This window comes from Lycorma delicatula, chromosome 2 (assembly GCF_047948215.1).
Source record: "Lycorma delicatula isolate Av1 chromosome 2, ASM4794821v1, whole genome shotgun sequence".
NCBI lineage: Eukaryota > Metazoa > Arthropoda > Insecta > Hemiptera > Fulgoridae > Lycorma > Lycorma delicatula.
Window position 1 is genome coordinate 107,011,690 of NC_134456.1, and position 14,405 is coordinate 107,026,094.

Genomic DNA, 14,405 nt, shown 5'->3' on the forward strand with positions numbered 1-14,405 from the left:
CCTCCTTCACATGAGGTGACCTCTAAACCCCAGAAGCCACAAAAAATCACACAGGGGGGTGAGTGTCCCCCCTCCACTGGTGGTGACTGGTGCGATCCCCGTATCCGGGGCCGGCCAGGTTGCCGCCTCTGGATCGGTATCTGAAACCGGCGCCGATCCATGTCCGTCGTCGTCGGCGGCTTCGGTGGTCTCCGATTCGGACACCGGAAGCTATATGGGCGACGACGTTCTTCGCGAACACGAGGCTGTTCGCAGCATGGAAAAGAAAAGAAAAAAAGGCTGGCCGAAAGGAAAACCAAGGCCATAATTTAATTTAAAATCAGCGAGCCGATTGAACAATGGAACATCAGTGGATGTTTTTCAAACATCCATGAGCTCCAACGCTTGGTACATGATGTAGAACCGATTTGTATATGTCTGCAAGAAACACATTTCAGCCGAAATGAAAATGTTAAATTAAAAGGATATGATATATTTCGGCGAGATCAACCGCCAAATGTAAGAGTTACAGGTGGAGTAGCCATATTAACATCGACCAGAGCTACAGCCGAAGCTGTTGATCTAAATAAAAACCTGCAAGCGGTCGCCATTAGAATGAAGCGTCCGCTTCAGGTCACTGTTTGCAGCTTATACTTGCCGAATTTTGATTGGAAGGAGAATGACATAGCACGATTAATTTCTGAGCTTTTTCCACCTATTTTACTGGTGGGTGATTTTAATGCTCATAATTCTCTTTGGGGATCGGATCGAGTAGATCCCCGCGGAAGAGAATTGGAAAGGTTCCTTATAAATTCTGAACTTATTCTCTTAAATGACGGGTCGGGAATCTTTTTTCAATGCCAGAGATGGATCGACGTCCTGTATAGATCTAGCACTCATAAGTGGATCGATAGCACCGAGGTACACCTTCCATATTTTAGACGATTTGCATGGAAGAGATCATTTCCTGGTGCAAATTGTAACTGATGTTACAAGGAAAATATATCCCATCTCTAAAAGATGGTTGTTTGATAAGGCAGATTGGACGAGCTACACGGCTAAGACGATACTCCCCAAAACAACTGGAGTTATCGGGGACGATGTCGACGCTATAACAAATGCGATACTTGAGTCGGCATCGAGATTCATTCCCAAACATCCGGGAAACTTATGAAGAAACCCGTTCCATGGTGGAACGATGAAATTAGTGAAGCTATAAAAAGAAAGAAAAGAGCGTATAACGCCTTTAAGAAACGTCCAACCACAGATAATCTTATTGCCTTTAAAAAATACAGGTCGTATGCAAAACGTCTCCTGATAGATTCTAAGAAACGATCCTGGCAGCAATACGTGTCATCCATCGACAGAACCACTAGTGCATCAGATGTTTAGAGGAAAGTGAAGGCGATTTGTGGGCGTAAAAACTTTGCTCCCATAACTAGCCTTCAAGATGAAGATGAAATTAAGGACACTCCAAAGGAAATCGCAGAGTTATTATCCAATCACTTCGAGAAGGCCAGCAAAACGGCTAAATACGAAGATTTTCGGACGAAAAAAGAAGAACTTGAAGGTCTACTAAATTTCAGAACTAAGTATAATTACTCATATAATGTACCATTTAAAATGGAGGAATTCATGAAAGCGTTAGAGAAAGCAGGCAACACAACTGCTGGTCCGGATGAAATCCATTATAATATGATCAGGCAGCTGAATACCACTGCAAAACGCAGATTATTAGAACTGTATAATCAAATATGGCGGGATGGAATGTACCCGCAGCAGTGGAAAAAAGTACATATTGTTCCAGTACCTAAGAAAAATAAAAATTTAACAGATCCCAATAGCTATCGTCCTATTTCCTTGACGTGCGTTATGGGAAAAATACTCGAAAAAATGATTAATAATCGACTCGTTTGGGTGTTAGAAAAAGAAAACCTGATATCACCATATCAAGCAGGTTTTCGGCAATACCATTCTACCACAGATCAAATGATCAACTTAGAGAATATTATATACAAGAGCTTTATCGCAAGGAAACATTGTGTCGGAGTCTTCTTCGATCTGCAGACGGCTTTTGATATGACCTGGCGACATGGAGTAATGCTCCAGATACATGAATGGGGCATTCGTGGCAATCTGCCAGTCTTACTCAGCAACTATATGAACGACCGTACTTTCCAAGTATGCGTCAACAATGAAAATTCATCTGTAAGAATCTTGGAAAATGGCATACCACAAGGTTCGCCGTTCAGCGGTACCTTGTTTATGATCGCCATTAATAAATTGATATTCCAGTAGAAATTAGCAAAAGCGTCTATGTTGATGATTTGGCAATTGTGTATGCCAGCAACAAGACAGCTATGGTCTTGTTGCTATCGCAACAAGCGACTAAATTTGCAACGAAAGAGTTGCATTAGAAATTAGTAATGCACAATTAATAATGCACAACAAATTAGTATCACCTGATGGTGAAAATTCAAGAAAAAAAAATACATGTCAATAACAACAAATCAAACATAACATAATCAAAACGGTAAGGATGACATAAAAAGAGAAAAAAATACCTAACGTAATCAATCAAAGTATTACACATCAAATAGTGGTAAATAGTAAATAATAAATACAAATTACATACACACAAGACAGAGTTCAAAATAAATAAATAATCGTTCAGAATTTATTACATGTATATAAATGGAAAACTAGTATTCAGACCCATTAACAAAAGAAACCGCTAGTTTTAACCCTTTTTAACCACTAGTCTTATATTAACAAACAATCTTATAAAATTCACTTTTAAATCCCTATTTGTTGTCTACCCTAACAGTTTATTGCACTATTTACTTATACAATTTCACTTATACAATTATAGTTTTACTGTAACTCACTGATAGTATTTCTTGATTACTCGAATTACTTATGGCGTCACCTTAATCGTATTAAACTGGATACTTTCCTCGCTAGACTGAAGTCTTGCACACTCTTCTCGCAGACTCACACCTCTGACTCTCCTCGCTGGACCATTGTCGTAACGTGTCGCTGGACTGGTTCGCAGAACTCCGTCAAACCCACACAACTCGTAGCCTCTCCTCGCAGAATCGCCCTTGCGGGACTGACGCCGTAACACCTCACAGACTGGTTTGCAGAACTCTGCCGAACTGATTTTTACCTGGTCTTCCAGAATTATTTATACTGCTAGCCTCTTTACTTGTCGGACCAACGCAAGTCAAAGCATGAGAAGGGTCAACCGAGGCTTTGTTCCCAAGAATTCTAAACCTGGTCTCTTCTCACCATACAACAGGTCCTCATTGTTTGTTATAGGGCAGTGTAACAAAAGACAATTGTAAAACGGATCATTCTTTACAAAAAGGTTCTCCTTTTTGTCCCTTTCTGAATTCTTCCAATTATTATATTAATTATTACTTTTATAATAATTAGTAGGAATCCGTTACTCATGCCCCCTATACCGGTCATGTTACAATATACTTATTGAGTAAACTGATGGATTGCAGATGTGATTACTGGAGGGTTGTACAATACTTTTTGTAAAAATAATTTTCATAATTCTTGCTAGAAAATACTATCTAAAATTTGTATTTCTCAAATACAAAATATTTTCTAAAAATCATAAAATGCATCTAATTTTCATAATTCTCTGAAAATGTTTATGGCTTGCAGTTTTGCTTTACAACTAGAAAAGAAAAATTTTTTATTAATATTAAAAATAACAATTACATCAGTTAAGATTTTTACAAAAAAAAAGTAAAAGCTGACAACACAATTGTAGGAATTTCCTGTCAGGCAGCTTTTTTCTGATGCACGGCTTATACACGCAACTTAATTTAAAATAATTATCATTTTATCAAATATAATATTTTTTTTTTAATTGAATGCAGTAATTCTAACTGAAGGGCATGTATAATGTATTTCTCATTCGCGCAGGTGTGGTGGTACTAGTAGCCACTTTAAATATTTTTTTACATTTTAAATATTATTCATTTATTTAGTTCTATCACTCGCCTGTGACATCACAACATAGCAGGCGATTACAGCAGCTGTACATCAGTGCTACACTAGCATTCCTTGTGGTGAGAGGGGGTACTATTGATGCAGTATACCCACTTAGCCATTAGTTTATTTAGACCATTTCTTGGGGAAGGGTGTGATATTGCAATTTTTTTTTGAAAATATTATTTTTTAATTGATAACAAGTGTGCCTAAGAAAAATAAGACATTAATTAGGTGAAATCTCAAGATACTGGGTATGACATTGCTCTACAGCCTCACCCCTCAACCTTTTAAGTTGAAAATTTAATGACATCAATGCCCCATATATAGAAGTAATTTAACCAAGTTTGGACAAAGTCGGTCCAGTAGTTCTGGATTTATAAGGTGATATATGAGTGTGACACCGGACACATGTACATATGAACATCTGGAAAATTCCATCCTCATTTTTGAGTTCCTTAGATTTCAAAATGTCAACAACTCTCGAAAACCACATATGCTCAAACTGGACCAAATACAATAATTTCCCTTCTAAGGCTATAGCTCTAGATACTGTAGCACTAGATGGGAAAATAATATATATATATAGTAATGTACACTGACTGATAGCCAAGGATATAGCCAGTTTTAAAAATATGAATCATGCACAAAAAGAAAATAAATTCAGAGAATGAATTTTTAAAAACAAGTAAATTTTTTATGTCATGAAGTTAAAATCTATTTTCCATATTAATAATTCCTATAAATGTTAATTTCTCTGATCTAAATATTATTGAAACACCAGTTTTCTCTCAGTATTTAATGAGCTGCAGATAGGATATCTGCACTTTGTCTGCACTGTAGAGGTTTAACGTTTTCTACACACCAACTTCTACAACTCATTATATGCATTCTGGATCATTATTAATGTTTAACTGAAATTAAATTTTTTATAAACTAATCAAAATTCTTTTGTTACAGAATTTGCAGCACTGGGTGACAACATACACTGACTGGAATTTGGCCTTGGATTTAGATGGTGGTCCAAATATTTTACCAAATTTAACATGTGATGCCAGTATAATTATAAATAAGACAGCCAATGAGTTTTACAAACAGCCGCTTCATTATGTATTAGGACACTTTTCAAAGTTCATCCTTCCTGGTGCTGTTATCTTTGATGTCCACTCAGTTGCTGACATTAAATCTCAAAATTTAAATTTTCCATTTAATTCTACGACTATACTTTCTCCATTTCAAATATTTTCTAAAAACTATGCTGATATACAATATATTGGAGCTGCAAATCCTGATGGCAGCTTTACCATTATATTTCATAATCTGTAAGTAAAAGAAAAAATATAAATTGAAGTAATACACACTTAATAATATAGTACCACGAACCTGGGTTTAGATCCATTTACCTCATGTTAGTGCAAATTTATAAATAACTGATAAATTGGTTCATTATGAAGGTTCTTTTCTGATTTTAATTCTATACAATACACATGCATATGTAGTTTTCAGCTGTTATAGAAAACGTCCCTAATCTTTAAAGCACTTATCTTAAGTATTCTGTCTTTAAAAATTTATAGAATAATTTTCTGTTCAGAAATTTCCTTTCAGAATATACTGTGCAATTTTTGAATATATCACAAAAGTTTCAATCATCTAATTGCTTTAAAAAATTACCTTAATTCCTGAGATTTCTGGTGAAATAAATTATATTGTCATTTCAATATTTATAACAGAATAACTAATTGAACTATGATGAGAAAAGTATTATTAAATTAGATAGACTGGATATGCAAATAAGATTACAAACACATCCAAGCATTACAGGTAAAATCAAAATTAATTCAAATCATTAAATAGTAACTGGACACCCAAAGGTATTCATCATAATAGAGATTCTACACACAGCACAGTAGATCAAGAACTCGACATTATTAATTCACATGAAATTTACATAGCAACTAAAACTGGTAAAAACAACATAATAAATAAATAAAAACATTACAAATTAAATATACTTTTTCATCACATTAGAAACAGTTTTCTTAACTATTTTAATAAAACAGGTTTCTTAAACAACTCCACTAAAAAAAATAATAATCAACCATTTAATGGGAATATTAAAGAAACTGAAAAATATCTTATTGAAGTGTATTTCAGAAATAAGAAATCAGTCTTCTAATTTTTTTTTCATAACTACATCATTGAGTTCATCTTAAATTTATCTTATTTTCTTTGTTACTTTTGAAACAAACAAAAATAGTTCTAACAATTATATAACTGTATACATTAATAGGTAGTATGTAGTAAAGCAGAAGTAATAATTTGGTGGTTTGATAAATTGTTTATATCAAACTTTTAACGCTAGTTTGATAACGTTAGATCTGAATTGATTAGATTCTGAATTTGAGAAACACAAATTTTACTAACTAAATATTCTATACTCTCAAAGCAGTAAGTTTTCAAGAGAAAACTTCAAGAGAAGTTTTCAAATTAGTTGAATAGCATGCACTTATATGTTTTTTCTTTAATGAGATGTAAAACCAGTTAATATTGACTCTCATATAACCAAACAATGTGGACAAAGTTGTATGAACTACAAAGGTTTTATAAGTGGGTGGAAAAATGTTAAATGGTCAAACTTCAGTGAACGGCAAACACCATTCTGGAAATCCACTTGAAAATCCACCTCCAACGCTTGAAATTCATAGACTCTCTCATCCAAAAAGACCTATGGATTACAGTTGAAATTATAGCTGAAAAATTTTAAGTACAGAGTGATTCAAAGAAACGGGAAATTTAAAAAATTAAATAACGTTAATGAAAAAGTTTTTTTAGGAAATGAATTTTATTTCATGTAATTGTACAAATGTTGCCATTTTAGGATACATACATTTTAGTTTATTTTTTAAAGATGACATCTTGCAGGAGACCTCCTCTTCTACGTAAACACTAACGAAGTCTCTTCGTTAAATTGTTCATGGTTTGACGTAACATCTCAACTAGAATTTCCGCAATTGCTTCTCGGATCTTTGCCTTCAGTTCTTCCGTTGTAGCAGGTCTATTGTGAAACACTTTGCTTTTAAGGTGACCCCACAAAAAGTAATCGCAAGCTGAGAGATCAGGCGATCTGGGAGGCCATCTAATGTCACCATTTCGTGAAATGACAAGTTGTCCAAACAATCAGCGTACAGCTGCCATCGATATTCGTGCAGTATGTGACGTTGCTCCGTCTTGTTGAAACCAGGCCGTGTTAAGAATTGGTGGAAATCTCTTTTGTTGTTCCACAACAACGGTTTCAAGCATGGCTACGTAACCAGCCGACGTCACTGTAATCGCAAGACCGTTGTCATCCTCAAAAAAGTAAGGGCCTATAACACCGTAAGATGACATAGCACACCACACGGTCACTTTCTGGCTGTGCAACGGACGCTGGTGTAGCTGCGTAGGATTTTCTTGTGCCCAGTATTTGAAATTTTGCTTGTTAACAAATCCACTGACGTGGAAATGCGCTTCGTCTGACATCCACAGTTCGTGAACAAACTCTTCGTTATCATTTATCTTCTGAAGCATTACATTACAGAATTGTGCTCGCACAACTGCATCGTTCGGTTTCAGTTCCTGGATGATCTGCAACTTGTATGGATGGAATTGCAAGTCCTTCACTAACATTCTTCGAACACTTGAACTATGCAATTGTAAAGATGCTGAGAGACGAAGGATTGACCGATGTGGACTTCGTGTGACAGCATCTTGTAAAGCTTGAACATTCTGTGGTGTACAGACGGTTTGCTCACGGCGTGGAGGTTTCTTTTTCATTGCCGAACCAGTTTCCTCAAAAATAGATATCCATATTTTAATTGCATGTGCTGATGGAACACCGTCGTGCCGTCCCAGATTAAAATGACGGCGAAATTCTCTACGCGCTCCCTCCACACTGTCATTGTTTTTGTAAAACGTTTTGATAGCAAATGCACGTTGCGCACCACTCCAAGGATCCATGATAACTAAATGGCAGGTTAGGTTAGAGAGGCTGGCACCACTTATCAAGTGGTACCAATCGCCCACGGCTACCAACAAAACTTTCAAAATTTCCCGTTTCTTTGAATCACTCTGTACATACTGTATAGTTCATTAAATTATCACCAACAAGCTCAATTATCATAAAACAAGTGCAAAATGAGTTCCAAGAGTAATGACTAATCACCATCAGGAGACAAGACTTCTTCTTATGTACTCAGAGCTGAAACAATAGTACCAGCAGGAAGTTGAGGCTTTTTTGGATGGTATTCTAACCATGAGTCATGGATTCACCATTGTGAACCAAAATCAAAAAGACAGAGACGAAGTGGCATTGCTCAATTTCACCTATACAAAAAAATTCCAAATCCAACAAACAGCAAGAAAAATTATTATGACAATCTTTTGGAATGCTTAAGTCCCAGTTTTTATCAATTTCTAAAAGATTGGTGAACAATAAACTGTACATACTATTGTGGCATGCTTACCAACATGGTGAAGCCAGCAGTGTTGAAAACACACCCTGGATCTCAGCACAAAGGCATCTGCTTCACGATAAGTTCAGCCTCACACAGCTCAGTTAACTCAGTAAATAATTGAAAAATTCCATCGGAATGTACTACCTCACTCCCATACAGTTCTGATTGGCCCTTTTGAATTTCCATTTGTTTGGTCCACTCCAAGGAAATATGTGGTAAGAAGTTTAGTGGCAATGATGTTCTCAAAGAAAATGTATTAAATTGATTCCAACATGAAGACAATGATTTCTTTGCAACAGCCACAAATAAGCTGATATGAACAAGTGTCTGTATTAATACTGCTGAAGAATATGTTGAAAGTGAAAAAAATATCACATTGATTAAATGTCACATATTAACTCCAAAGTAATTTGTGTCTTTATTTATTGTCTTGAATTATGTGTAATTTTGTCCATCAATATTCACATGCTTATTATAGATTCTCTTACTTTTACTTTCACCGCTTATAACTTCTACTCTACTGTTTGTTTAATATTTTAATACATCTTTTTTTTATATTAATTAAAAATATTTTTCATGTTAAAAGATATTATTTGAATATCATTATATTTTAATTATTATTTTATGTATTTCATTTAATTGTGATTTCTGTTTCAGAAGAGACTTCCCACAACAGATTTTAGTTCATGATCCAAATAGAGGACATGCTTTCTTATTTTTAGATCCAAACTCTATTAGTACATTACTTTATTGGTGACAAAAGATTTATATTTTCACATATTTTTTTATAATTAACTGATAGATCTAGCATTCGATTATCAAGAAATGTTGATTAAAATAATCTAGTATTCTGTAAATAATGAATATATTAAGACTGAGAAAAGAAAAATAAAATGCAATTTTAAATTTGTTACTAAGAATAAATGTTTTTTCTTCTTAATAAATGCTGATTTTTGTTTCATAATAAAGTTATATGTTTATCAAAAAATTCGGCAAAAGTGTTAATTGTTTTAATGAATATATGTCATTTTTTGTACTTCTCTTTTATCTCCGACCTCTACCTTTTTTTTTATTTGAAAATCCACTGGGTGAATTTCATTTACGTTGCCAGAACAATTTAGTAACAAAAAAAACCATAAACCAATATTACTTGAGTTCTTGTATTTATAAATCTGAGTTTCATTATTTATAATTCTTTTTAATGATATTTAGAATGGAAAATCTAATAATGATTTTCAACTACCATCATCGTGACACAGAATATACTGCTATATTTTGTGAAAGGTAATAAATAACACTCTTTCCCATCAGAAGTTATGAAAAATTAAAAATAGCAATTTATCTATACATTTAACAAATATTAATATATAACAAGTGTTAATAAGTATTCTCTTACCCACCGGGTTGGTCTAGTGGTGAACGTGTCTTCCCAAATCAGCTGATTTGGAAGTTGAGAGTTCCAGCGTTCAAGTCCTAGTAAAGCCAGCTATTTTTACACGGACTTGAATACTAGATCGTGGATACCGGTGTTCTTTGGTGGTGGTTGGGTTTCAATTAACCACACATCTCAGGTATGGTCGAACTGAGAATGTACAACACTACACTTCATTCACATTCATACATATCATCCTCACTCATCCTCTGAAGTATTATCTAAACGGTAGTTACCGGAGACTAAACAGGAAAAAAGTATTCTCTTGAATGTAATTACAGGTTCTTACATCATTTTATGCTTTATAAGATTCTTAAATGAATACCTTTATTAGATATTATTAAAGCCAATTATAGTAGAGCAGTGATCCTAAATCTTTTTAGCTGCTGTCCCCCAAAAGTAAAACAAATGTATAACGAATATTTCGCAACCCTCCACATTGCAACCCAATGAAACCAAGTTAAAACTACTTTGATTCCCTGATAGGGGCGGGTATGAATATACCCGCCCCTATCATAGGGGCGGGTATGTATTAAGTGTATAAACATGAGCGATTTCAACTTAAATGATAGATTCCAACTTACATGCTTGTTCCCAAAATTGTGAATCGGATAGAGTCTGCGATCGTGCCCACATTCTAAATACTGTAATCCAGTGATTCCCAAACTGTGCGCCGCGGCCTCTTCACATGGGTGCCGCGAAATATTATATAAGTTTATAATTAATTGAACCAAGACATCTATAATTGTTAATTTAATATTAATAAAGTAAAAAAATTAAATAATGAAGATACACAAGTTTCATTTATTTTTATCTTTTACTTACGAGTAGTCATACTTTAATTAAGGTAAGGGTGGCGCGACTCGGAAAAGTTTGGGAACCACTGTTGTAATCCATAGAATAACCTTACGTTAAATAAAATACACCGATTCACCTGTTCAAATGATTATTTAATGTTTCTTTGTTTACTTTTTTACATATCTAATTATAGAATATTTTTATATCGTTGTGTCGTATTTTATAATAAATGAGATGAGGTGAACATGTTGTGTGAAGTTATGAACGTGAGTGAACAATACAATAACATTAATAAAATGCATCTGCCGGCCTCCGTGGCGCGAGTGGTAGCGTCTCGGCTTTTCATCCGAAGGTCCCAGGATCGAATCCCGATCAGGCATGGCATTTTTCAGACGCTACAAAACAGTCATCTCATCCTCTGAATCAATACCTAACGGTGGTCCCGGAGGTTAAAAAAAAATGCATATATTAAGCAGCTGTATTTAAGCTAACTAGATATACAGCTATAAAAAAGAAAAAACGAGATAGTACCAAAATATACCATAAGAAATATAAAGTAAATAACATATGGAACTGATCAATGCTTCATGTAATTTAGTCTGCCTGCATAATATTCGCTCCGAAAACGTCATTTTAGAACTTGATACATTTGAACACGTCGTACTCTCAGCAGTATAAAGTAGGCCTAAGAGGTTGCAGAACGTCAGTTTAGTTTTCAATGCAAAGCGTGCGTCTGGTGCCTTTATTTAAGTTTTTAAAAGCATAGTTTCATTGAAGATAATAATAATTGAGGTTTCGTTTTTTTAGTGTCGGTCAAACGAGTAACTGGTTTTTTTTTTATTAGATTCTTATGTAAAATTGATAAATTTGTGAAAAAACGAAGTGAGCCATCTACATCCAGTGAATCGACTGGTAAAAAGACAAGACTGTAAAATGATATCCTGACACCCGCACGGGAAGACACTCGCCTTGTGACAATCCCGGTCGCCAAACCAAACCGTCCGTTCCTAGCCGTGATGGGCTTTATCGGAGGTCGTCTTTTAGACTCTAAACTTGATAACACATCACACTCATCAGTTGGGCCTCTGTCAGGATGCCACCGATGCAATTGTCTCGGCAAACATTTTCATCAGTGTATTACACAAATTACTATCGCCTTCGTATGGCCTCTTCCAACCAGGATCACCTGCCATAACTTACAACCCTCACCTATCAAATTAACCGATCCGCGCGATCCAAGCGTCTTCCTCTAATACCAAAGATTTCACACAAAACTCTTCTTATATCTAACTTCAAATAGTCTGTGCACTAAGATAACTAATTAATTGATTGAATCTTTAAACTGTTATTTTAAAGCATAGTTATACCTCATTGGACGGAAAGCCACGGTGAGTTATTTGCTTTCAAGTCCTCTGCGATGAAAGCATGACGAAATCAAAATTAATTAGACATTTGAAAACTAAAAATCCGGATCATAAAAGCAAAACCGTGAAACTTTCTGAAAGAAAATGACATACTTTGAGAAATCAACAAGCTTCTATTTGTAAATCAAGTCATATTGATAAAAGTACACTTCAAGGAACTTAGAGCATTAAGAGTAGCTAAGATGTCCAAATCCCATAATATCGCAGCAAACCTCATATTGCCTGTTGTAATTTATATGGTCAGAGTTTTAATAACCGTGGAAGAAGCAAAAAAAATTGAAAAAATTCCGACACAGTATCAAGACGAATCGATATCATAGCTCCCGATTTTCGCGATTAGATATTTCAGCAAGTGAGTTCAAATGGATTTTTTAGTATTCAGAATGATGAATCAACAAATGTGGCAAACATTTCTTAGTTCTCAATTTTTGTGAGATATGAATGCGATAAGATAACTCAATAAAAGAAAAGATGTTGTTTTGCAAATCAATACTTGGTCATGCAACAGGACAACGTCTTTTTGATGATTTTTATGAAGCTACTAAAAACTATAACATAGGATGGACAAAATGTGTTGCAGTATGTAGTTTTTTTCCAGGGCACACAACGTAGGATCGTCATCAGCGCCCACATACGATATTTGTAGTAAACATAAATACTAAAAAGAAATTATTAAAAAAATGAATTAGAAGATTAAATAACAGTAATATAAAACAGCATAGATGAAAAAAGTCCATGTATTTTAAAAGCAAAATAAAACCAAAGTGAATACAACAATAAAAAAGTAACTTAAAAGAACAAAATTAACATCCGGCATACGCCAAATGGCATAAACAGACGATAAAAACCGTATGAATAATCAAATTTTTTAATCAAGATGCACGGCCTTTGCAGATTGCAAGACATTCAATAATATAATTACATTGTTCTCCAACATACTTCGTATGTCAGCCCCTAGTTGAACTTGAGACGCAATGCCGCATAACAGATACAATCCACAAGGATGTGGTGCACAGTTAATTGGTAGTCGTAGCGAGCAAAAACGGGCGCATTCGTCTGAGTCAAAAAATATCCATGACTGAGCCTAGTGTGCTTATTTGAAAACAGAAAATAACCTCCTCTCGATGGTTATTCCTGCATGAAGAGCTCTACGGTGTTCTTAACCGGATAAAGTTTATTGTTGATGGTATCATTCCATTCACTTTGCCGCTTATCCTGAATCACCCTTTTCAGAAAAGAGACAAGATCGTTTGAAACAATTACAGTTCGATACAATTACCAAAACAATTATATACAATTTGAATTATCATACAACTCGAATATTAGGTACACGCTTAGGTGTATCTAATATTATTTCATATAATTAACATTGATTGATTAAAACAATTTGGTAATAAAGCATTGGAGCCATTCCAGATGTATAACTCCACAGATTTATTTATCTACCCATAAGATTCACATTCAATTAAAGATATACTTTATTAGTAGGTTGTAGCGTAATTTATAGTTGCTGATTAAGAAGCAGATAAGGAGGCCATAAGTACTATTTCAACGAAGGATAAATAGGCTTAAATGATTGACGAATGTTTTTTGATGATTTATCAGTGCTTCTGTCTGAAATTCCTCTTAACTTCTTTTGATAAGGTCTACAAGTTCAATTTGTTGAAAAACAGATGGGTTACTACTAGCTTTGGTTAAGGCTTCATCTAACTTTGAATCAGTTCTGTCAGCTAACTTTCATCAGAAAAATTTCATTAAGATGCATCATTAAGAGGTTCCGGGTTTGAATCCCAGTCAGGCATAGCATTTTCAGTCACTACATTTCTCATTCATCTCAACCTCTGAAACAGTACATAACGGTGATCCAAGAGGTTAAAAAAAAGAAAAAGAAAAAATATGCATCCTCTCAGAGGGGATAAAGCCATGTGTATAATTAGAATTTATTTGTGAACTTACTTGAAGTACAATAAAAGTTGATAAAATGGTGCACTCTTACATATAAAAATGTTATTATCAAATCAGTTTAATATTATGGTTTTAATGATTAAAAAATTATCAATGATAACCAAATGAATTCTAGAATATTTTGAAGGTCAATTGTAATAAATGTAAAAAAAAGGGAATGGTTATCAATAAATGGAAAATGTTATCATTATTGAATTACTGATGGAAACCTTTTATTAGCTTTATCATAAAAAAAAATTCAATGAGGCAAAAGAAGAGAGACCTACACTTAACATTTTCTTATCACACTAGTTCTAACTCTTGCAA

The 14,405-nt window shown here is 34.3% G+C and overlaps 1 protein-coding gene across 1 annotated transcript in view; it reads left to right on the forward strand.

Annotated features, from left to right (window-relative positions):
• Positions 1–9,369, forward strand: part of LOC142319925 (putative glucosylceramidase 4) — a 48,535-nt gene extending 39,166 nt beyond the window's left edge. The window contains exons 9-10 of the mRNA XM_075357599.1: positions 4,948–5,309; positions 9,138–9,369. Coding sequence (XP_075213714.1) covers positions 4,948–5,309; positions 9,138–9,237 — 462 coding nt within the window. The 3' untranslated portion in view covers positions 9,238–9,369. The remainder of the gene's footprint in view (positions 1–4,947; positions 5,310–9,137) is intronic.
• The last annotated feature ends 5,036 nt before the right edge of the window (positions 9,370–14,405 follow it).